The sequence below is a fragment of the Tachysurus fulvidraco genome, chromosome 8 (assembly GCF_022655615.1).
Source record: "Tachysurus fulvidraco isolate hzauxx_2018 chromosome 8, HZAU_PFXX_2.0, whole genome shotgun sequence".
NCBI classification, from domain to species: Eukaryota; Metazoa; Chordata; class Actinopteri; order Siluriformes; family Bagridae; genus Tachysurus; species Tachysurus fulvidraco.
Genome location: NC_062525.1, coordinates 11,296,643 through 11,321,087, shown reverse-complemented (window position 1 = coordinate 11,321,087; position 24,445 = coordinate 11,296,643). Strand labels below are relative to the sequence as shown.

The 24,445-nt window shown below is 40.7% G+C and overlaps 1 protein-coding gene across 9 annotated transcripts in view; it reads right to left on the bottom strand.

Moving 5' to 3' along the window:
- znf438 (zinc finger protein 438) overlaps positions 1-24,445 on the bottom strand; it is a 59,721-nt gene that overhangs the window by 18,308 nt on the left and 16,968 nt on the right. For 3 of the 9 annotated variants that reach the window (XM_047817087.1, XM_047817082.1, XM_047817086.1), the window contains one exon: positions 3,072-3,124. The exons of 1 other annotated variant lie outside the window; for it this stretch is intronic. Coding sequence is in view for 1 of the 8 variants with exons in the window: in XM_047817081.1 (XP_047673037.1) it covers positions 3,072-3,124; positions 3,293-3,297 (58 nt within the window). In the remaining 7 variants the exon portion in view is untranslated. Of the gene's footprint in view, positions 1-3,071; positions 3,125-3,292; positions 3,390-6,909; positions 7,047-24,445 lie in introns of those variants that run through there. 5 more of the 9 variants (XM_047817081.1, XM_047817085.1, XM_047817088.1 and 2 more) reach the window with 5 other exon arrangements.

The following is a 24,445-nucleotide window of genomic DNA, read 5'->3' as shown; positions in this document are numbered from 1 at the left end:
CTGCTAATTCATGTCTGAACAAAAGGGCTTTGGCTGTCCATTTGCTCTGGAGTGCTAACAGCATATAGCTTTTATGCCCCAACCAAAAGAAGAGAGAGAGTGTGTGTAAATGACAAAAACAGAGATATGGAACAGCCTGAAGGTTCTCTTCAGCACAAGATATCAAAAAGATCAACCTAAGGACTCCCCCCTCCCCGATATCCCTCTCCCCTGTTGGCCTACACCTCTCTCTCACACACACACACACACACACACACACACACACACACACACACACACACACACACACACCCCATTTCATCTGCACTCTCACCCCTTTCTCACTGTCAAGAGAAAAAAAAAAGAATGGCTAGACATTAGTGGCTTGATATCACATACTCATAACTTCGGGAAGCTCGTAACCATGCCAAAATACTATCAGCTAACAAAAAGAAGATGTCTAATAAAACGTTGTGAAGATGTGCAGCAGATTTACAGTCTTCTGTTTTAGAAATGTTCCGTTACAAAAACTATTCAGTGTGATGAAAGAAAAATACATGCACACAAAAATCTACATCAACATACACACACACACACACATTCATACATACACACAGTTTTTATTTTGTTGTTTTTAACCAGAAAAACTGCAACTGTGAATCTGTCCTGTAAATGTACAAGTACTGCAACACTGCTGTAATGTTCCTCCCATATTCTCAGAAATAAACATATTACGTGTTGATCCTTGTTGCTGGGGTGGTACCGTCATGGGGACATTGATGTTTTACAGCTTCATTATGCATATTTTACCTAGCAGGATGGACATAGTGTACTTTTTCTTAGCTTTTAGAGGCTTCCGAAAAAAATTCCAGTCACGTTTCCAAGTGAAAGGTACAAAACATTGATAGCACTTGATGTATCTACACTATGCAAATATAAACATGCTTTAATTCTGAGAGTGCAGCTGAATGTGTGAAGTCAATCAAAGGGGCGAAGGTTTTTAATTGTAAATATGACACACACGCTAGAGACTCCTGTATATCTAAACTTTGCACAACAAGCAGCAATGCACTTCTTTCCCTGACACCTTACACTAATTAGCAGCTCACCTGAGCAGACCAGGTCTAATTCTGGAAAGGAATTCCAAGGTAAAGTGCATTATGGCCCGTATTTAAATAATGCCAGTCAAACCTTTGGCTCATTAGTGCATCTTTATTCATCCTGGTTGCTGCTTCATTTTAAGTGACAGCAAATGCAAAATGGGCTTGTAAATAAAAAGCAAATCGAGCCAAGAAGTAAAAGGCAACCAGATGAAACGGTGACAAATCAAAGCGAGAGAGCTGGCACTGAGCACAACCCGATTCAGCCAGGAGGGAAAAGAAGACTTGGGAGAAGAGTAAGAGAGGGATAGTTAAGAGCGAAGCAGGGCAGCGCACAGAGAAGGAGGCTTCCTTTAAATTGATCCCACAGAGACCCTCAAGGTTTTATGTAGGAATTTGGATTAAGCTCCTCAACAAATCACAGGATGTGAGGCAAACCCAGAGAAAAAGGTGGAACGCACAAAAGAAAATAAAAGACATGCCTTCTGGTCAAGAAAATGTAGTGAACCTGCCTGCTGGATGAAAAAACATAGTATGTCATGATTTCATTGTGATGAAAACCAGGCTGGATTGTGAAACGTTTATAGGGCATCTATAACACTGGAATGGTGCTTCGTAGAGAATTACGCATGTGTTGGATGTTAATCGGAAAAGAATAAGAAAGATTAATGGTGATAAATAATCAGAACATATTCAACTAGTACTCCATGTACAGCTATCAGTGTGTGAGGACTTGTTATTATTTTTAGGTTATGAACAGTCAGTTCTGTTCACTTCTCTTTGTCATCGTGACCCAAATTTAGATTTATAAGAACATGCCTGTCTACAGGAAGTGAAACATGCAAGAGTTTAAACGTAAAGCAATAAAATTTGATAGTAATGATGAGAGTACAACGATGTAAAGAAACATTGTTCTGAATGAACTGATCATTTATTCTAAACATACAAACTATTGATTTTGTCAGAAAGGTTCAAGGGGCATGTGGCTGAGGCTAAAGACATGCACTGGGACTGTGATAAGAATGTGCAACGTGATAAGAAGCGGCATGAGCAGGACGTTTTGACGTCCTGACCGACTCCGTCACTGTAAGGTAGGGACGCTCCACTGAGTGTGAACGTAAAGCCCTGCAAAGGGTGGTCAAACTCGCCCAACGCATCACTGGCACCCAACTACCTGCCATTGAGCACCTTCACCACAGCAGATGTCTGCACAGAGCTCACAGCATCGTCAAGGTCTCTTCACATCCCAGTCACAAACTGTTTAACCTCCTTCCATCAAGAAGGAGATACAGGAACCTACGCAACAGAACCAGCAGGTTCAGGGACAGCTTTTTTCCCCATTCACCATCACACTACTGAACTCTACACTACACCGTTAGAACTTCTGTACAATTATACATACAATGTACATACAGTGATCCCTCATTTATCGCGGTTAATGGGTACCGGAACCCCTCGCGATAGGTCAAAATCCCCGAAGTAGGATTGCCCCTAAGTTTGACCTTTTCACTGATGGTCATCATCTTCCTCTTCCTCTTGGGCTCACTAGAGGAATCTTTCGCAGGGGCACGACGCTTAGGAGGCATTGTAAGGGCTTTAACAAAAAGTTAATTTCGAACACAATACGCGAGACACAGTTGACAGCGTGAACGACAGTGGCGAGATACAACAAGGGAAGAAGCTGGGAGAGGATGCGATGATGCGCAGCTGAGGGAAAAAAGCCCAAAACCTTAAAGTTATTTGTTATGTATCTGGACTATGAGTGTTTGTGAAAAGTCCTATAATGTACCTGCAGACAACATGACAAATGTCCCAAGTTTATCACCACAGCCAATCCCTCATCCCACTTCCTTACTGGAATTTTGCATTACAACTCAAATATAGATACAAATATTCTGATCACCAATCTTATACAGATATAGATGACGGCATTACATTCAACACTAATAGAGAATGTGTGTGTGTGTGTGTGTGTGTGTGTGTTTCACTTACAATCAGCAGCCCTGTAGGTGGAGCATTGCCTCCTATGGAGAAATGTGTTTCTTCTTCAGAGGACACCAAGATGCATGTCAGAGAGAGAGAAAGAGAAAGAGAGAGAGAGAGAGAGAGAGAGAGAGAGAGAGAGAGATTAAAATCTTCCACATAAAACCTTTCCTCCCCCTCAGGTTTTGTTTCACCACAAAATAACTGAATCACAGAGAAATGCCAAGCACCTCATCTTCTTACTCAGCAGTAGTTAATGGCACTTTCTGGAGGTAGGCACTGAACTGCTACCCTCAGGCTTTCTCTTGCGTGCTTCTGATTGATCACCTAAGGTGGACATGAATAACCAAACAACCTAATAAATTATCCAATAACCGTGATTAAATATATACTAAACCTTTCCCTGTTCAAACCAACATACACCACGAGCCAAGCGTGTTCTGTCGAGGGCCCGTTTACGCTGTGTATGTTTATATGGAATTGTTGCTTTATTACTGACCCATAAATAGATCAATAACTGTAAAATAATCCAAATGTTAGTTCCACTTTCTTCAGTGATTCTTCACACATGAACATACAGTGAAGCTGAAGGACTTAAGCTGAAATCAACATTATCTCTAATTCTTATTAAGTCCACTTAAACAAAGGAGATGCTAATATACGGCTAATATACAGCTTTTAAAAAAAGGTCTTCTGGTACAGGATGTGCAGGGCTCTGCTGATTCATAACTTCCTTTTTGTAGGTATTTCCATATTTTTAAGCTGTGGTGTGAGTTACAGTAATCTCAATGAAGCAAACTATGCAAATGCACATAAAACACAAGGGGTATGTACAGTAGGTTTGCCTGGAGATTCTTTAAGCATTTGATATCTCACTCATTCATTTTGGTATGATTGTCTCAAGTGAACCGGCCTAAACAAGTGTATACAAATTTGTCACAATAGTTTTCAACAGCTCTCTCATACTTAACTAATTCTGAAGAATATTCTTAGTTTGCCTTCTTTGTTTGTGGACTAAAAGGTACTTTGAACTCATCGTGTCCAATATTCCATGTTTCGCATTGGTTCTAAGACAGCAGCACGGTCTGAGTTGTTAGATACACACAAATAAATCTGATTAAGGGGTTGACTACTGTTTAACTGAGATATTAAACAGACATTGGTACCGAAGATGTAGCCACGTTTACATGTAAATCAGGTGTTGAAGCAATGACAAAGACAAAGGACTTACTAAACCAAGTTGTCTTGGTCTGCCTTTATAAAACAGGAACAGCTGCTTACATCAGCCTTCAAACAGAGCAAGTATAGAAACAGAACAGAACAGAACAGAACGGGGGGCACAGAAGCCTTTATCACCACCACATATACATTACAGCACAGTGGAATTCTTTTCTTCACATACCCCAACTGAGGAGGTTGGGGTCAGAGTGCAGGGGCAGCTATGATACAGCACCCCTGGAGCAGGGAGGGTTGAGGGCCTTGCTCAAGGGACCAGCAGTGGCAGCGCTGGGTCTTGAACCCCGATCCTCCAATCAACAACCCAGAACCTTAACCAGTTGAGCCACCACTGTCCCCCGAAATGTAAAGCCGAGCAGAACAGCTCTGCTAACATCAACCACCATATCCGGGTAACAAGTAAATGAGTCAAAATGCTTTAGAGTGAGACAAGTACCACATCCTGAAGCACTGCTGCAAACCAGGTAAAACCACCTCACGGTCTCTTTCAGCAGGAAAATGCTCCCAGACACAGTTCAGGAATGATTTATGGAACATGGAAGGTTCAAGTTGTTGACTTGTCCACTAAATTCCCCAGATCTCAATCTGATCAAGATTCTCTGGGATGTGCTCCGATCTACCTAGCAACTTACAAGACTAAAAAGGAGCTGCTGCTAACATGTTGGTGTCAGATACCTCAGCACAATTTCAGAGGTCTTGTGAATTCCTCGCCTCACCAAGTCAGAACACTTGTCAAGCATTTGGTATTAATATCATACACACAGTAAACATTTTAATGTTCTGTTTAGGAGCTAGGAAGAAAGCGATCATATTTCTATACACAATTCAGTCTGCAGATCAATCTTCATCATGCTTCTTCTACCTTTCCTATATAAAGCCAGCCCACCGGTTGCCTGGTTCCTGTGAGAGCCCAGCTCTCTGTGAGGTAAGCAAGGGGACAAGACTCATACAGGAAACTCTAAATTCACATACAGAAAAGACTAGTTTTTAAAAAAAATTCCAGTCATAGTGCAAACTTCTTTTATATAACCTGCCTTTACATAACTGCATGCAAAGTGCTACGTCTCTGTCCCATAAGGCTTTATTTAGCCATGAGAGTTGGAAGGATATCCGTTGGGTGGCGGACGCTTCCTGTGTGAGACCGCATGCCTGTTTCGCTTTGTTTATGCACAGGTAGCATGCAGAATTATACATAAGCCAAGAATGAAGAAAGCAAAGTGCTGGAAGAAAGCCAAATATTGGATTTTAATTGCTTTCGATCTTATTGCTCATGTAAATCATGTATCTGGGAATGCAACCTACCAATTAGACCTGCTGTCCCATCACTCTTATTGGCAAGAGTCACACAGGGAATGAAACACAAGGTTTATTTACATGTGGACAATATTAAACAATGCTTTCAAAAATAAAATAATCTGAAATCATTCTGGATTCTGACAGGCACCATCATAACTCATAACTGTATATCTCTGACAGGCATGTGGAAGCCGAGAGAACTGTCTAAGCTCAGAGAAATTGTTCCACTGTGAGCGAATGTGTTGATTATGTACTGTTTGTTTGCAGGACAGTGGTATTTGGCTTCAGCGCAGCACGAGGGCAGCACTGTCTTGGCTCTGTCAGCTGTTTGGGAAGCTGAAAGGGCTGGAAATGATTAGTGCTCGCAGGGCAATTAGTCAGTGCATCACCACGCTAAATTTAGAGGTCCGTTTCTGGATCTGTTCCAAACAACATCCAGGTTCGTTTGTTCCGCTCTGTCCTGGGTTTCCGCTTGCAAAGTGGTGAGCGTTTCAGTTAAGGTGCGATCCAGAAAAAAACAATTCGGAGTGAGAAATAAAAGCTTACGAATAGAAAAGTGAGAAAACGGGAGAAATGAATGTCATCCTTACGTAACACAGTCATCTTAAATCAAGCTAGGATGTAGATGTAAGTGGTCATGCAGATGAATCACTTCCATGAGGTCACAGGATTTTCCCTGAAAGGTTTGTGCAGGGAGTAATTGCTTCCTTTCTTTCAAAAACATGCAAATTGTTCAGAACTGGAAACCTGCATGATTACACAGGCGTGTCATGTGATCATCAGTTACATTGAAAAACTTTCTTAAACCAATTGCCTTTTTTACGTCGTCATTGGAACCGATCCCCTGTGCTGACTGATGACTATAAGAGCCAGTAAATAGCTCTCAAATGCGTTGGTGTTTTATGTCCTTTTGCAAGACAGAGGTGCCATTTTTACGATCCCTCTGGTCAAGTACAGCGCTTGAACCCCTTCCTTTGACTACTCCAAGGTCTCAGTGCCTGAACACGGGAGTTTCTGGCAAACGACCACAGCTCAAGGCCCTGGAGGAGATGATTCAGCTTGCTTCCATGGGTGCTAAAACTAAAGGTTCAACTAGAGCCTCATTTTGGCCCTCTTTTTGCTCAAACCTCTGGCATTGTTTTCATGTAAAAAAAAAAAAAATATATATATATATATATTCACATACACACACCTAATCCCATTCCTGATCAAGGGCTGGGCTTAAAAATGAATCCATGTTTACTGCTGCCATGGTTAGGATAAGGGGTTAGAGATTTTTTATTCTCAAAAACAGGAGGTTCGCCCACGCACTCACCTGGGACCGCTCTTGGCCGGTGCGAGGAAGCCAGGAGGTTATGGGAGCCTGGGAATGTTTAGTATGAAGAAAGCGATCCGAAAGGATCTGAAGCTGTGGGAATTGGACAGGAAACATGGAAAGTAACCCTTTCCTGCCTTGAGAGTGTGTGTGGTGTGTGTGTGTGTGTGTGTGTGTGTGAGAGAGAGTGAGGGGGGGGGGGAGCAGGAAAAGAAACGCAATGAGAATCTGACTTATTTCCACATTGCTGGTTGTCGGAGTATCTGTGTAAACAGAGACGTGATTAATGAGAAGTGCTGCTGATTACAGGTTAAAGAAAACGAATTAAAAAAAAGGTAGGAGATGAGACAAAACACAACCATGTATATCATAGGTATCGAGGTAAATAGAAGGCCGTTAGTAGTCATCGATAGTTCATGGGGTTTTTTTGAAGGTCACTGAAGATGTAATGAACATCTAAAGATTGAACAAATTTACAAAATGAGTTGGGAAACAACTACAAAAAAAGATAATTATTCAGAAGAAATCTCACAGTTTTACAGAATCCACAAATCTAAAACACATTTGGGAACAAACAAATGTTTTGTTCGGGGGGGAAAAACAATGACAACATGGAAAAATAAAGAAAAGGAAATAGCATTATTTAAAAAAGAGTGAATTTAAGATAAAAAATAAAATAAAATTCAGGTCCCAAATACAACGTACATGCAAATACATGTCCAATAGGATAAAAGACGGTAGTCCTGTTTAACCCGGCTAACAACATGGCTTGTACAGAGAATCTACTTTCTACAATGAAAGCATGGATCAACATTTACTGGGACAATCTTCCTGTAAAAACATATCTATATACACTCTAATAAAAATACGTTAAAGAAGACAGAGTGCAGTCAGCAAGTGAGCACGTGAAAAAGAGTGATGAACGGGAAAGAAAAGTAAAAGTGGTAACTTTGGCAGTCAGGCCGAGCGATAAAACAGCAGACATCCTTGATGCACAGCATATAAAAATGTTTGTTAATCTATCAGTCACTGAGGCAGATGGGAGAACAGTGTGTGCTGTTTTCAAGATGGTGTGTGTATGGAGAACGGATTCCAGCACATCCTTGGAGTGACATAATTTACTGGAATGAAAAAATTCGCATGACTTCTAATATGTATAGCAAATGCATTATAGCAGAAGAAGAGAAGAGTACATCAGGGATTATATATAGCGTGACGGATGCACTCTTTTCCACAGCTGGGAGAAAAGAGGGTTAGGTAAATATTTCAAGTCGAGTCCGACGATTCTTTATAAAGATCCTGATTTATATTGTGGTTACGCAATTCCTTTTAAATTTCGACTTTCTGATTTTTTTTTTTTGGTATATATTTACTCAGTAAAATCTGCCATGCATAAATGGAAAATCTTGTGTTGCATCACTGGTGAAATAAATTGATGTTGATGATTTAAAGCCTACTGAAAGGACGAACAGCATGTGTTTTACTGACATGTTCTACAGACTCTTCTTCTCTAGCCCAGAACTCAGTGAGATATACTGAGGATTAATACTTCAGCATTTCTGTGTGTGTGTGTGTGTGTGTGTGTGTGTGTGTTTGTGTTCCAATGCGTCGCTGCTGTAAACAGGTTAGGCTGTAGGCTACACCATATAGTAACGGTAACGAAGTTAGAGTATTAGTTACTGTCAAAAGTAAACTGCGTTACAGTAACACGTTACTGCCCAACACTGCTCATCAACCATGTCAAGAGTGACAATGACACTGTGGTCTGTCAAATGATATTCATTAACCTCAGGAAATGTAACTAGACACGCAGATGACTTCAATGATCAATGAGCACTTAAAACTTTCCCTAAAACAAATAATGTGTGTTGCTTTTATTTGATACCTACATTATATATTATATGCATACAATACAATATTACATACTTATTACAGACAGCCACCACACTCATATGCTCTTGTTAAGCATCACATTATAGATCTGTTTGCCTTTATAATAACCGTCACTCCTCTGGGCTGATGTGTGGCTGTGGGGACTGTTGATGGTCAGCTACAACAGCATTAGTGCAGGCAGGTACTGATGGTGAGTGAGGAGGTGTTGAGTAACTGACAGGCTCTCTGATGAAGGCCTTGTGAGAACATCAGGGATGATAATCTGATATAGAAGTCATGCACCACAGGTTTAGGTGACCAGCAGCTTCTGCAGTATGAACACTGTTCTCTTACTGCTGAACACAGAGGAATGTTGACCACAGCTGGTCATTGTTGAAAGTTCCATTGTAGATCATGTGACCTGGTTTGGATTCAGAATGGAATTCTGGAACTGAACCCTCCCTAAACTAATCCCACTCCCAACCACACACACACACACACACACACACACACACACACACACACTTTCTCTCTCTCTCTCAAAAACACACACAAACTCTTTCACTCTTTCTCTCTCACTCTCTCTCTCTCTCTCACACACACACACACACACACTTTCTCTCACTCTCTCAAAAACACACACAAACTCTCTCACTCTTTCTCTCTTATTCACTCGCACACATTCACTCGCTCTCCCTCTCTCACACACACTCTCACTCTCTCACCCGCTCTCACATACACTCACTCGCTCACACACACACTCACTCGCTCTCACATACACTCACTCGCTCACACACACTTTCTCTCTATCTCTCTCTCTCTCTCTCTCTCTCTCTCTCTCAAAAACACAAACACTCACTCTCTCTCATTCACTTACACGCACACTATCACTCTCACACTTAGACGCGCACATACACATGCATACACACGCACACTATCTGTGAGGAGCTTTCACCAACATAATTAGTAATGCAGTTAATTAATGTTTGCTTACACCTAATCTTAACCCAGTCCCAGTCTTTTAGTTTATTCTCTAAATGCTACAATTTTTTGTAGAAGAGCTGTTTTCTTGTGGGGACCAGTTAAATGTCCCCACAAGACAAAACTGTCAGATACTCTTCAATCCAAATGACAACAGCCATTCATTCACTACAAAAAAAAAGAATATTATTTCTTTGTGTTATTCAAACAATTCTCTTTCAGATAATCTGTGAATATTGAGATGTGGAGGTTGTTTATAAATGTGACGCATCAAGAAATAAACCTAAGAAAAAAGTGCGAGAGAAAACAGCTGTGTACGAAGATCAAGCTGGCAAACATAAGGAGCTCGAGAGAGGTCAAGGAAAAAACATTTCAAAAAGGACCCAAAATGGACAGGTGACGATTGTGTGTGCCATATATGCGGATCGTACAGAAGGAGAGCGAAAGATGGAATGAGTGAGGGAGTGAGAGGAAAGGTAAGGTCCAGATGAAGCAGCTGGGCTCTATTACTCCACACTGGCCCTCCTCCTCCTCCTCCTCCTTCTCCATGCAGGAAATGAGCAATCATTTAGTAGTGACAGGTACATGCTGAACCTCACTATCTCTCCTCTAAACCTAGCAAATACTGCACGCAGCCAGCCAGCATTAACCTCTCAGCCCACCACACACTGGCGTGTTGGAAGGGTTCGCGTGAGGGAAAAAAATCACTGACAGAATAAAGTGAACACAGCAATGTTAAACTGAAGCAGTATAAAAGATGAAGTATGGGAGAAAAAGAGGTTTCTCAGAGCTGGGAAAAAGTTCACACACACACACACACACACACACACACACACACACACACACACATTTTTGGTTTGAGAGCGGTCCTCGCTAAGTCTCCCGTGTACTATGAAAGGTTGAGCATGGCTGATTTTAACTGGGTGTGACTGTGAAGCCTGACTTAATGTACTGTCTTATCCAGCGAGAGCACACCTTACTGATCTGACAACAAAACTCTGGCCACTAATAAAAAACACAAGTTTGTTTGCATCTGCTTTTTATCCAAAGTGTGCAATTCCACACTGCACAGATTCGAGAGGGCTTACAAGGACATCAGCTGACACAATATTAATAACGATAATAATAAGCGACAGCTGAAAACAGCCTACACAACATGTAAAACAGTATATTTGGCTGTAGGAATGAGTTATTGAATAAGGAGTGACAATTGCAATGGTACATTAAAAAAAAAAAACATTTTAAATGCTATTTATTCAAGAAGGCAGTACGGATGGTAAAGCCACGGTTGGCTGAAGAGGTTAGATCCGACTTGTTTCTTTAACATTCCACAAACTCAAAACCTATTTTTTTAATAGCTAAAACATTCTATTGTGGTATAACAGAAATAAAACCCAGTCAAATAGTTTTTCAAATAAGGAAAAAAAAAACCATAGCACTCATCCCTAGAGGCCTAAGATGAAGCCAGGATATGAGGTAGACTTGCCTTAGAAGCCTCATCCTCATCGCAGCACCAACACTGTGACACTGGAGTGTGTAATAGTATGAACACGTCAGTGATGCTGTGGCTTACATGGATGTGTGCAAATCATTACAGGTTTCAGAAAATTGAAGATAAGATGCAGGGTTATCAAGTGTCACGCATTGAGAGTGACAGTCACTCATTTGGGTCTTTTGTCACGCTCTCGTTGTATTTCTCACGCAGAAAAATGTACTATTTGAGCACCCAAAATGTATCAGTCAGCACCGCTGTCTCTATGGAAACGGGCAGGAAACAAGCGCGTCTCCCCTGGAGTTCTTAGTCGAGCCTGACACTTATCAGCCAATCAAGAATAGAGGCTACACAATAACCAATCAGAAAATAGCACTATTGTATATGGGTAAGATTTAACACAAAAACCAATGGAAAAAAAACACATTCATTAGAGAGGGTATTTTTGATGGTCGGTTTGAACAAAACCTCAACATTGTGTGTGTGAACATTGTCCTCAATCATGACCCTAAAAATGGCTGGACTTAAGCCGAACTGTTTTAAATGGGAGCAACATTACTAATGGTAAAGGAGTCCAAAAGGCAACAAACACAATAAACACCAATCATAACCTCTCTGTATCTCTCTCTCTCTCTCTGTGTGTCTCTCTCTCTGTCCCTCTGTCTCTCTCTCAGACACACACACACAAATTAATAAATGGAAATTGAACAAATACTTTGTATTTGGTTAAATTGTGGTCAGTGATCCTTACCAAACACAACAACATCCCCGAATGTCACTCTTGCCTGTCTCCAAAACTTGAGAGCCCTGTAAGATGTATTAGAATGAAGAATATGAAGTTAGAGAATAAGATTTCTTTCATGCAGTATCTAGATGCCTGGGTTGTAGAATGTTCCTTATAAACTACAGAACTCAAACCAATACAATTCTAGTTCTCGAAAGGAAAGAGACTAGATCATTTCCATAGTCTGCATGAACACAGCTCATTAGCATGTCAATCTACGTTTATGCTAATTGCCACTATTTTGCCTAGTTATTTAGATTTTTGTGTAAAAGAGAGACACAGCACAGGTAGGATGGTTTGGAGACAAAGTGAGAAAGATTGAGATGGTTTGGTACGGAGGACAGATATGGGGCATATTGGCAGAAACATGCTGTTGATGGAGCTATAGGGCAAGAGGAGAAGAGGAAGGTCAAAGAGGAGGTTTATAGATGTGGTGAGGGAAGAGATGCAGATGCATGATGGGACAGAGGAAGATACAGTACAGAGAAGACGCACACTGGAGTTGTGACTTGTGCAGTGAGCTTGTGAATAAATGTATCGCTCCATGTGTCTTTTTGTTACCGGTTTCTTACATTTAATACTGATAGACTCCAAAGAGTTCTCAAATACCTTCAAAGCTTTTTTTAGGGGATCTGCACATCAACACTTCTTTCTCAGGAGGTCTACCGTCCTCAGAGCTTATTTATAGAGGCGCTTTATATAGAGATGTCTGCCTTGCCAGAACATGTCCAATCAGCTAAATGAACAGGTTAACTTCAATCTTGTTGATTATAGATGGAAATGGAATCATCCCAAAATCTTTTTTTCATGTATAATCCTTAATGCTGGAATTGTCATTAAGGGAAAGTGAAAAGCCATGAATACTTTTGGTATGTGGTGAATCTTGACAGGAGACACACTGATTTATTTAGCGTACAGTACACATGTTGGGCTTGATCTGAATCGGTGTGTGAGGAATTGAAATCAGTATCGACACCCACACAGAGGAGTGTTTGCGGGATGCTCCTCTGATTCAAACTGATCCAGAAATAACAAACATGCAGAGACGAGAGACGCATCTCTGAATATCATCCCACCCAAGTAAGATCTCCGTTCGCTGCAAACTGGTTCGAACTAAATCAGGTGTGTTTAGGATATTACTTTGTTTAACGAAAGTGCATCATTCCACATCCACACAGACCTGTATAAAACCCATTAGTATGCAACATGTTTCTGCTCAAAAAAATCCAGAAATAAACACATTAAATGGACCTTTTTTTGTCTCCAAGCACATACAGCCAGAGGCTTGGAAACCTCCAATTACAAGACAATTTGTCCAGCTTGCCAGTCTGGCTCTCTTATTACACCAAGCATGCAACCATCCCACAGCTATAAACATCAGTATCAAGAGATCCGGATTTGTTATGGATGCTGGTTTAGGGGAAAACAAACCTACCTTTTTTAGTATTGTCGATACGACACTGCATTGGGTTAACTGATCCTCGGCTGACAGTGTCTGCATGTTTCAGAGTTACACGGACAACATGCTTTGTTTCCTGTGTCTTACGTCAGTCGCATAACACACATTCATGACATTAAAAATAGATGCAAGAGTCATTTAATTTTGAACTTTTGACTTGAATTGATACTAGTCCAGGAGACACACACACACACACACACACACACACACACACACACACACACACACACACACACACACACACACACAAACTCATACCCCTGACCTGGAGGTATGAGGCAAAAGTGCTAACCATCTGATTCTTTTCATGCCTAAGTGGCGGTTTTGCCTCATCTATCTGTAAGGACATTTTCACACACAATTCTCCACGCTGGATTCATTCTGGCATTTTTAAAGAAGGTGCGTCATCACCACAAGTGATGATACGTGAAATTTCAGCCAACCTGTAGATTGATTGCATAGTTCTATACGTCGTTTACGCTGGCCGTGCATTTTTTTTCCGCAAATGTGAGGCGCTGTTCTCATTAATATTCTGGTCTCAACATTCATGATGTACTACTTAGTATGTGGCATATAAACCATCAAGAATACAGATTTTATACACAGCGTATCATGCACCACATGAAGCAATGTGTCCAGTGTTTTTTACACCTCACTCTGCTGGAAAAAGCTTGACTAACAAAGTGAAGTGGCTTTGTTGAGAGTTCTACATGTGCATCTACTATTCTATCAAAAACATGATAATTACCTTATCTGTGAACTTCATGTAACCTGCTAAACCTTAAACAACAGGCAATAATTAGTCTGTAGTTCTCATAAGGATGGAGATGATTTGTTTAGTATTATTGCCATTAGGCAAGGACCCAAATATCCCTGTAGTTATTAAAGCAATAAATAAGCTTCATAATCAACTCCTCAGATTTGTTGTGGGAGTCGGAACTTCAGCTTGGCTGGACTGGAAATGACCTCATGTCCAAGAACTCTGATTGGCTTTAAATATAAAACTGCATAAAGGGTTATTGCTTAGATCTAATAGTGTACAATGCAGGATTACTCAACAATGTTCTGGAGTATTAAAACCTAGGTCTACATACATAGACTTATTGTTAACAATATATCCACATGACACACTTCTGGGACTTCTGAGACCATAACGTCATGTGCTTATCGCTCGATAAGGATCATCTTTGGGAAACAGCATCCTGAGGTCATATTTTACCCATCACCCCCCTGTCCTGGATGCACCCCGCCTATTAAAGACACAAAGACACACAGACACTCACAAAGTGACACACAGACACAGACAGACACACAGCCAGAGTCCCCAGCACAGACAGATAGAGCGACGCACGCGCACAGACAGAGAGAGCGACGCACGCGCACAGACAGAGAGAGAGACGCACGCGCACAGACAGAGAGAGCGACGCACGCGCACAGACAGAGAGCGACGCACGCGCACAGACAGAGAGAGCGACGCACGCGCACAGACAGAGAGAGCGACGCACGCGCACAGACAGAGAGAGCGACGCACGCGCACAGACAGAGAGAGCGACGCACGCGCACAGACAGAGAGAGACGCAAGTGCACAGAGAGAGAGAGAGAGAGACGCAAGTGCACAGACAGAGAGAGACGCAAGTGCACAGACAGAGAGAGACGCAAGTGCACATACAGAGAGAGACGCAAGTGCACATACAGAGAGACGCATACACACAGACAGAGAGACGCATACACACAGACAGACAGAGAGAGAGACGCATACACACAGACAGACAGAGAGAGAGACGCATACACACAGACAGACAGAGAGAGACGCATACACACAGACAGACAGAGAGAGACGCATACACACAGACAGACAGAGAGAGACGCATACACACAGACAGACAGAGAGACACGCATACACACAGACAGACAGAGAGAGACGCATACACACAGACAGACAGAGAGAGACGCATACACAGACAGACAGAGACGCATACACAGACAGACAGAGACGCATACACAGACAGACAGACACACACACATACAGACAGACACACAGACATACATGGACACACACACACAGACACACACAGACACACACACAGACACACACAGACACACCAGGCCGGTGGGTCTCAGAGCATGATGATAATTCCCATCACTCACTTTAATGGGTCTGTGGTTGAAAAGCCGTGTTCAGCATTCGAGGACAGAGACAACATTCCTTAAAGGCCACAAATCTCAGAGCTAGCCAAACTTACTATGAAAACAGATCTTGCCACAAAGCTGCCATGCTCCGTAATAACACACACTTGTAGTTTGTGTAGACATGTTGGAGTCGACTTCCCCAAAGTTTAAACATCCCGCTGAAGCCCTGAGCTTTCTTTTATCAGACTGAAACAGAACAGGATCCAAGCTAAAGTTTAAAGAACTGCTAATTAGGTCTACTTTGTAAGTGTTTACTTAAAAAAAAAAAAATACAAACACATCAGAAACTGTGACTCTGTGACCTTGTCAACTCTTTGTCTTTCTCTCTCTTCACTTTTCTCATAGCCATCAAACAAGACTGGGCAACATGGTGAACTAGAGCGAGCAGTTGTAGCGTGGTGCTGTGCTGCAGACTGACCAAAAGGAGAAGGTACGTTAGTCCATTAAGTAGATTATTCATCAATGACGGCATGTGCTGAAATGTTCGATTCGTCTTACACCAGAGCAATTTGGTCTGAGAATGATCACTCAGATATGAGCAGGTTACATCCCTGTAGTGAAAAAAGAATAAACAGCACGACAAGGTTGTCCTTGTCTTAAATAAAATCCTTGTTGTCACAACTCGATGGGCTTATGATGAACAAGCAGGGGTAAAGCTTATATCTGGCAACCCGGAAATAAAACCTTAGACATAGCGTTGCAGATGTGCTGAATATTTACAATTACTTATTTACTTATTTACTATTGTAACTCACAGCAACAAGAAGCTGACTGGAAGTATAAATTCAGGGCATGTGTTAAAGAAAATTCTTAACAGAGCAAAAATGCCATACCGGCAGAAAAGCTATAATTTGGTGTGTTGGAGATGTTTACATTACATTACATTTATTACATTTGTAATATACAGATGTTTGTGCATCTCTAATGTGATCGGTCACGAACATAATCCCTACACAATAGTCTTTAATATCTTAACAGAGACAAAGTGAAGGATTATAATATTATACCATATTTTAAAAGTGCTCCTATAGAGTCTTCAAAACAGAGTCTTCAAAAGAGTCTGTTATACCTAGTAAAGATAAAAGTGTTTGGATTTACCTTCCTCAGAGTTGCTCTGAGGTTCTAAATTACTCTTAAGAAAAGATTCCTAGTTAGACATTTAAGCTAAATTAGGAGCTCACGGAGATCATTCATAGAATCTTGATGAATACGGGCCCAGATTGTTCAAATCTGGCACGGTCTAAGTAAAAGTAGCTGTTGTACACATTATAAAAATGACAATGTATTGTGATATATTTGTTATTGTAATGCTGTATTATTACCCAGAACACACACACACACACACACACACACACACACACACACACACACACACACACACACACACAAAATAGCATGTGTGTGTGTGTTTAGTATGGGCAATAAAAGCTTGTGACACGAGGCCGCCTATATGGGCTGGACACGAGACACGTTAATGCGGTCAGAATAATAAGAGCAGGTTCCCTCCCTCGACCACAGAACCACATGGACAACTACTGATTCATACAGGAGTCACCTCATTATGTGGAGTGAGGAAGGAGAAGGAGAGAGGAAAAATGGCAAGGACAAAATAATTGGTAAATGTAAGAGAAAGTGGGGAGGAAAAAGAAAGACGTTAAGAACCAGGATTTCTTTTATCAATCCAGAATTGTAAATGTCAATGTTCATTCTATGCGTTTAGCAACACAAACGGTGTTGCGTCTTAGCTTTGAGATTACACAAGGAAGAAGGAAGAGAGCAGATGCAGAGCAGCAGACACTAGCCTGGTTTCCTGCCTTAGTCATTTGATCAGTATTTAGTTCCTTCCTGTCTGATACAACTCAGAGTCAGTCGTGTTTTTTTAGGAAGAAACGTCACTCTTAACTAGAGCGGTTGATCAAACACCTGAATTACATTTATTTTCTAATCAAGCAATGATGCAGCTTTTTTTTTTTTTTTACAGCCGCATCTGTAACCAATCATGTTCTTTAAAGTGAAGAGGTCATGTGACCAAGACACAGGAACATGACTACGGTTTGTGGGAACCGTGTCTCAGCTGCTATTTTTACTCCCGCACATAAACATCAGCTGGGTTGCTACTAAAGTCTCAGCCATTTTCACATTTCCACTGTTTTTATTTTACAGGAATTCCTGTATGCTCATTACAAGTCTCTCTCTGTGTTTCATGCCTTGCAGTGACTCGGGATAAAACTCAGGTTAATGTCTCTGCTGTTCAAAAGCATTGTTTTATTAGGCCTGTTGTAAGATTAGGACTGTTGGTGCTGGGCAGTGCAGTTTATTGGGGGAATGAAACATTCACTAGGCCGTTACCACGTCCGCTCGGTCTCCTGTTCTACATCTCCAGCCGCATTCATAATTTACACTTTATGCATTTTTCCTGTTCTTTGTACGTAAGGTGTGCGTCGGTCCTGTCTTTCTGATGTAAAAGCAAGTGGAAAAATAGCTACTTTAGGAGCTGATGAATTGATAAACGCATGAGTATGTAATACGCCTATGGGTGGGTCCAACAGAGAACGTATTCATTTTACTCCAAAGACGACATGCATAAAAGGAGAGACGGAGCGAGAAAGAGGGAGGGAGGGAGAGAGGAGAGGGATAGTATCTCAGCATTGTAAAACACATTTTTTATGCTGATACCAGCACCACTCTGTGTGTTCAAATTCGGTATACTTTCAGTGAAGTGGATACGCTAGTAATTTCATTTGAGTGCACATCTACACAACATATCACACCTACACAGCTTTGTACTTAATAATCTGTAACAAATCTGTAGAAAGCTTTGTTAAACACAACCCCCAAAAAAAGCAGTGATTTTCAAACAATGAAAACAAACATATAAATACATGTATAATATAATAATAAAGCAGCACCAGCTCTTATACAGATTTCATTTCAGACCTGATCTACATTCACTGCAGATGATTCCTTCCAGTCAGCAGATTTCCACTCTCCAGCTGAACATAACAGACTGACAGAGCTATGATACTCGTACGTTCTTGACAGCAGAAATGTTGCTGACTAACTGTAACTTGTATGTGTATGGAATAAAAACACTGTCGATAATAATCGTACGTAATTCAAAGCATTTGTGTGTAAATTTTAATTTTGCGGAGTTGGATCCCAAAATTTACGGCCACGACAGTTTACAGATACGAGATTTTGCGTGTTTGTTCAAATACAACTCCAAAATGTACGACTATGACAGTTTACACACACAACGCTTGTTTTCACAACACCTCTTTTTCACACACGAAAACGGTCTGCGAAACAACTGTCAAAAATACGTCATCACGTTCACAGGCATTACTATCCGAGGGAAGATGAATCGATTCCACGAAGTGCGCATGCGCCCCGCTCTCTTTTAAACCACTGGCGCCGAAATGGCGGATCAGCAGCCAAGCGCTCACTCATCGTCTCAGGTAAGTTGGTTTTTCCTTCCAAATTCGGATATGTTTAAGGGTTAGTTATCACTAATAACAGAGAGGAGTAATATTACAGAGATAGGTTAACTATAGTAAGTAAGATTAGCTCTCAGAGTAAGGTTACATTAGGTGCTTAAAGAATACAGCTGTTTAGGAGGTCATCACTGCCGTCTGTAGCGTGATGAGATAGGCCTACATAAAAGACACACACACACACACACACACACACACACACACACACACACACACACACACACCTCACACCTAGCCATTTCCTGCTGCACTGACTGCCCATTTGACTTGGACCTTCTTTCTTGTGCTGACTGTCCACTGATATTGAACTGGTTCCCCATTTTCTGATGTACACGTACACTTAAGGTGTTGGTCAACATCGACACCAGATTCTGGGCTGAGTGCAAGGTGTCACCTAATGGAACCTGATAAACAATAAAATATGACTTTAACACTTAAGCAGTGAACACATATTGCATGACCTGTGTATTCCAGTGCATGTACACAGCTGTTAGTAAGTTAACACTTAAAATTGCTAATTCTTTTATGTAGGCCTATCTCATCACGCTACAGACTGCAGTGATGACCTCCTAAACAGCTGTATTCTTTAAGCACCTAATGTAACCTTACTCTGAGAGCTAATCTTACTTACTATAGTTAACCTATCTCTGTAATATTACTCCTCTCTGTTATTAGTGATAACTAACCCTTAAACATGTCCGAATTTGGAAGGGAAAACCAACTTACCCGAGACGATGAGCAGTGTTGTAATGTAACGGAGTAAAAATACTTTGTTACTCTACTTAAGTAGAAATGTCACGTATCTGTACTTTACTTTGCTAATTAATTTTGTCAACTTTCACTTTTACTCCACTACATTTCCTAGATAATATGTATACTTTTACTCTGTTATATTTCCACTAAGCGTCTTCGTTACTACAAAATAAACTCAGCAGAAATGGGTGTGACTGTAATAAGGGAGGTTTGGTGAATCACTGCTCCTAGATTGCATTACGCTCCGTATGCTGTACGGAGAAGCACAGGTACGCGCATCGTGCACGCGCAGTCAGAGCTGGGGGCGTTTATCTATAACGGTAATCTGAAAGCTGCAAATACAGCAACCAAAAGCAGTGAAATGTCACTATTCTTATTACCAGAGTTGTAGCACAAACAACATATTAATGCAAACAATCCATACAATACTAAATAAAAATATCATTTATTGATTTGGTCTTTGTGAATATTAGTTTATTAATGACGTCATTCATCGGACACACTGTTTGTAGAGAATGCACACATACATGAACTGATTTGATTCAAGACTGGCATCATTACATCATGTATAAAATTTTGGTGTCCACTTTTGCCATTTAATAATACCATAACTATTGGCTTACTATGTAGTCATATAATATATTATATAAAACTCTTCTTGTTTTAAATTCTCACTGAGGGATAAAACCCCTAAAGATGAAACCCTAGAACCGCCCCTGCTCTTATACCTACTGAAAATCACTGAAATTTTACTTTTTACTTTTACTTCAAATACTTAAGTAGCCCTACATTAAATATCAGAAAATTACTTTTGATACTTAAGTACAGTAAATATCAGATACTTTAAGACAATGGCGTAAGTTTGATTTTGACATTGGTGGGGACATAATTTATTTGACATTGGTGGGTACATAATTTATTTGACATGGGGACAACATTCCCCGTATTTTGTGCATAAAACTGTTGTTATAAGAATACTTTCTTCCTCACATACCGGTAACCTGCATAATCACGTTGCATATTGCTTCATATAACGGAATATAGCTGCAGCCGACCTCAACACATTAGCGAGAAAAACAAAGCCAATCAAACAGGACGTGGGTTAGAGAGGCAGGAAAAAAAGGCAAAGGCCAATCCTTTTAGAGAGGTGAGTTACAGAAGCGGGATTCATTGCAGGGGGTAAATCTGTTAACCGTTTGTGTTCCACAAGTTGCGCTATTTTTTACAGAATGCCGTTGTAAAATATTTTCATCTTATTTAATGATTCCTGGATAAATGTTAAATGAAATAAGTAAAAAAGCACAAGACACAGACGGATATCAGTGGTTATGTATAAATATATATAGGCGTGGTCGAATTATTGCTAGAGACAATTGAGTGTTCCCTGGATACTGTTAGGGACATGTCCCTACCGTCCCTACCGTCCCTACCCAAATCGACGCCCTTGGTTTAAGACTTTTACTTGAGTAGTATTCTAAAATGTGACTTTCACTTCTACTAAATTCTTTTTCTAGTATGATACTTGTACTTTTACTCAAGTATTGCTTTCTTAGTACTTTATACAACACTGACGATGAGTGAGAGCTTGGCTGCTGATCCGCCATTTCGGCGCCAGTGGTTTAAAAGAGAGCGGGGCGCATGCACACTTCGTGGAATCAATTCATCTTCCCTCGGATAGTAATGCCTGTGAACGTGATGACGTATTTTTGACAGTTGTTTCGCAGACCGTTTTCGTGTGTGAAAAAGAGGTGTTGTGAAAACAAGCGTTGTGTGTGTAAACTGTCATAGTCGTACATTTTGGAGTTGTATTTGAACAAACACGCAAAATCTGGTATCTGTAAACTGTCGTGGCCGTAAATTTTGGGATCCAACTCCGCAAAATTAAAATTTACACACAAATGCTTTGAATTACGTACGATTATTATTGACAGTGACTTTATTCCATATATGTGGAGTGCTGGATTTAATTTCATTTAATAACGATTGCCTGTTTTTACCAAATACTATGGGCTGCTTTTGGATTTCTCTAAATATCTGCATAGGCAGTATTTTCCAGTATAAATGAAATTACTATTGCAAGTCATTCAGTCAGAACATTCGGTACAAGTGACAATTAATAATAACTAAAACTATAAGAGCTTGACAAGACAAATCTAGTAACTTTGGTTTCAAGCGGCAGATTGTGTCGAGTGCTAACATAAACCGTGTGAGGTACTAAATGGTCAGACTGTTGTGTGACCGTCACATCCATATGTGGATCTTTAAACTGGAATTGGAAGCAGACAATTGTATACACATACATATATAAGTGTCTTTATGTGCTATTGTATGCACGAATCTGTTCCAACATGACAATGCCCCTGTGCATAAAGCAAGATCTAAGATGGTCTAAAGTTTGGAGGTTGGAGTGGAACAACTCGAGTGACCTGAACCTCAACCCCGCTGAACATGTTTAGGATGAACTACAATGCTGACTGCACCTCAGGCGTCCTCACCTGACAACAGTGTGTGACCTCACCAATGCTCTTGTAGCTGAATGATCACAAATCCCCTACAGCCACGCTCCAACAAACATCGAGTGAAATGTATTACTATTGTACATACAGTTAGTACAGTTACAAAGAGGAGGTCCAACTCACAATATCTACAAGTAATTGTAAAGTACATGCACAGTGATAGAAATAAACCTGCTCTGCTGTATATTATGCTCATAAGCATCGTTGCACAATTCATTTGAACACGTCACGATAATGCCATCGATATTTTTGACAGTTAGACTGCTCAGTACAGTCCACAAATTGCACTAAATATAGTCACTGCTGATGATGACAGTATATGTAATATGCCCTTGCATATGCACTTAAAGAAAAAGCCATCAAAATTCCAATCTGTTTTCATTCACGTCACATGGAAATCAGATGTGTCCACAGATGCCAAGGACCACAGGACATGTGGCTCAGGACTGACACCATGAAAGAGAAAAGAATCTGTGGTACATTGAGGGAGAGAGATTTGTGTTCATACTGATATAAACGCGATGTCATTGCCGTGCTCTGGCAATATTCAGGATGTATACGGTCAGTTTCTATTTCTCTCACGTGCAAACACGTGGGACAAAAACAATTGTCTGACAGAGTACTCAGGTATGTTCTACAAAGTACAGTATGCAATAACAAGCACTGTGTGTACGTTAAGGCCATCATACTGAATAATACATGAGCTTCAAGCAAAGCTGCCTAAATCCAGTCAAACAAAATAGATGACACTGCTCAACCTTTTTCTGTGACCTCTCTGAATGCAGGACACGAGTTAAGAAAAGGCATGACTAGGCCGCAGGCATCCAGCTCCACCAAACAGAGAAACTCACAAAAGAGTTACTCACAAAATATGCAAGTCTGCAAGTGCATATATTTTTGTTGGACGTAGAGTTGTACTTTACCATGAAGCACTTTGATCTTAAAACAAAGACATTTGTTGTGCATATGTTCAGAAACCCTCTGTGATTAAAGCCTTGGTTTCCCCATGCAGTCTGGAGCTCTAATTGCTCCACGGACACACACGATATTACTGACGTCCACGATACAAGCTGGCTTCTATTAGAGTACTTAAGTCCGATTGTTTGTAAAGCACTGAGAGCCATCACTACAAACTCACCCACTGGTAAGCATCTTTTTGATAATTTCTCTTTAGGCTCTGGTTTCAGCTGTGTACATGGAGAGTTGTGACTACATGTGTATCCGTGTGTGTATCCGTGAGTGTGTGTGGTGATGTTGATATGGTTCTGATTGACCGGAAATGTTAAACAAGCGTCTGCGTTGAAGAAAAGCCTCCGTTCCCCTCTCTCTCACCACATGTGAAACCACACAGTATCTTTTCACCTGCAAAAACAAACCTCAACATCCCCTAAAAGTACTGTGAGCATATTTCTCCACAGTGCAGTGCATACACCTAAAACACATTATGTTTGACACACGTTTTGTTTGACACACAACTGACAATGAGCATGCCACCACCAAGAGATAATGGCTCGCCTCTTCATGTTCATCATCTTAAACGTACGCTTTCGTTACACCTACATTCTCACAGAGGAAAAGCGATGCTGGCATTTTCAGTTAACAAGGATCTATTTTCAGTATCTAGTTAACAAGCTAATTTAGCTAAACACCACCTTAATCTATAGTTTATACAATGTGCATATGTACGTGAAAATACGAGGCTACTGCACTTAATTGGGAAGAGAAGTCATCAATCTAGTCAATATTAAAACGATTGTAGTTTGCTAAATTATTCAGCTATGAAGTGATTATTATTGACCCCCATTGCTATGAAACCCCTAAATTCATACTGGTGCACTCATTTACCACCAGAAGTAACATAAATAGCTGAAAGAATTCCACCTGTGTGCAATTAAAGTGTCAAGAGAACGCAATATAAATACACCTGTTCCTAGAAGGTTCCAGACTATGAGGAGTTTGCCAAAGGCCATGTTGGAGACCCAGGGATCATATGGA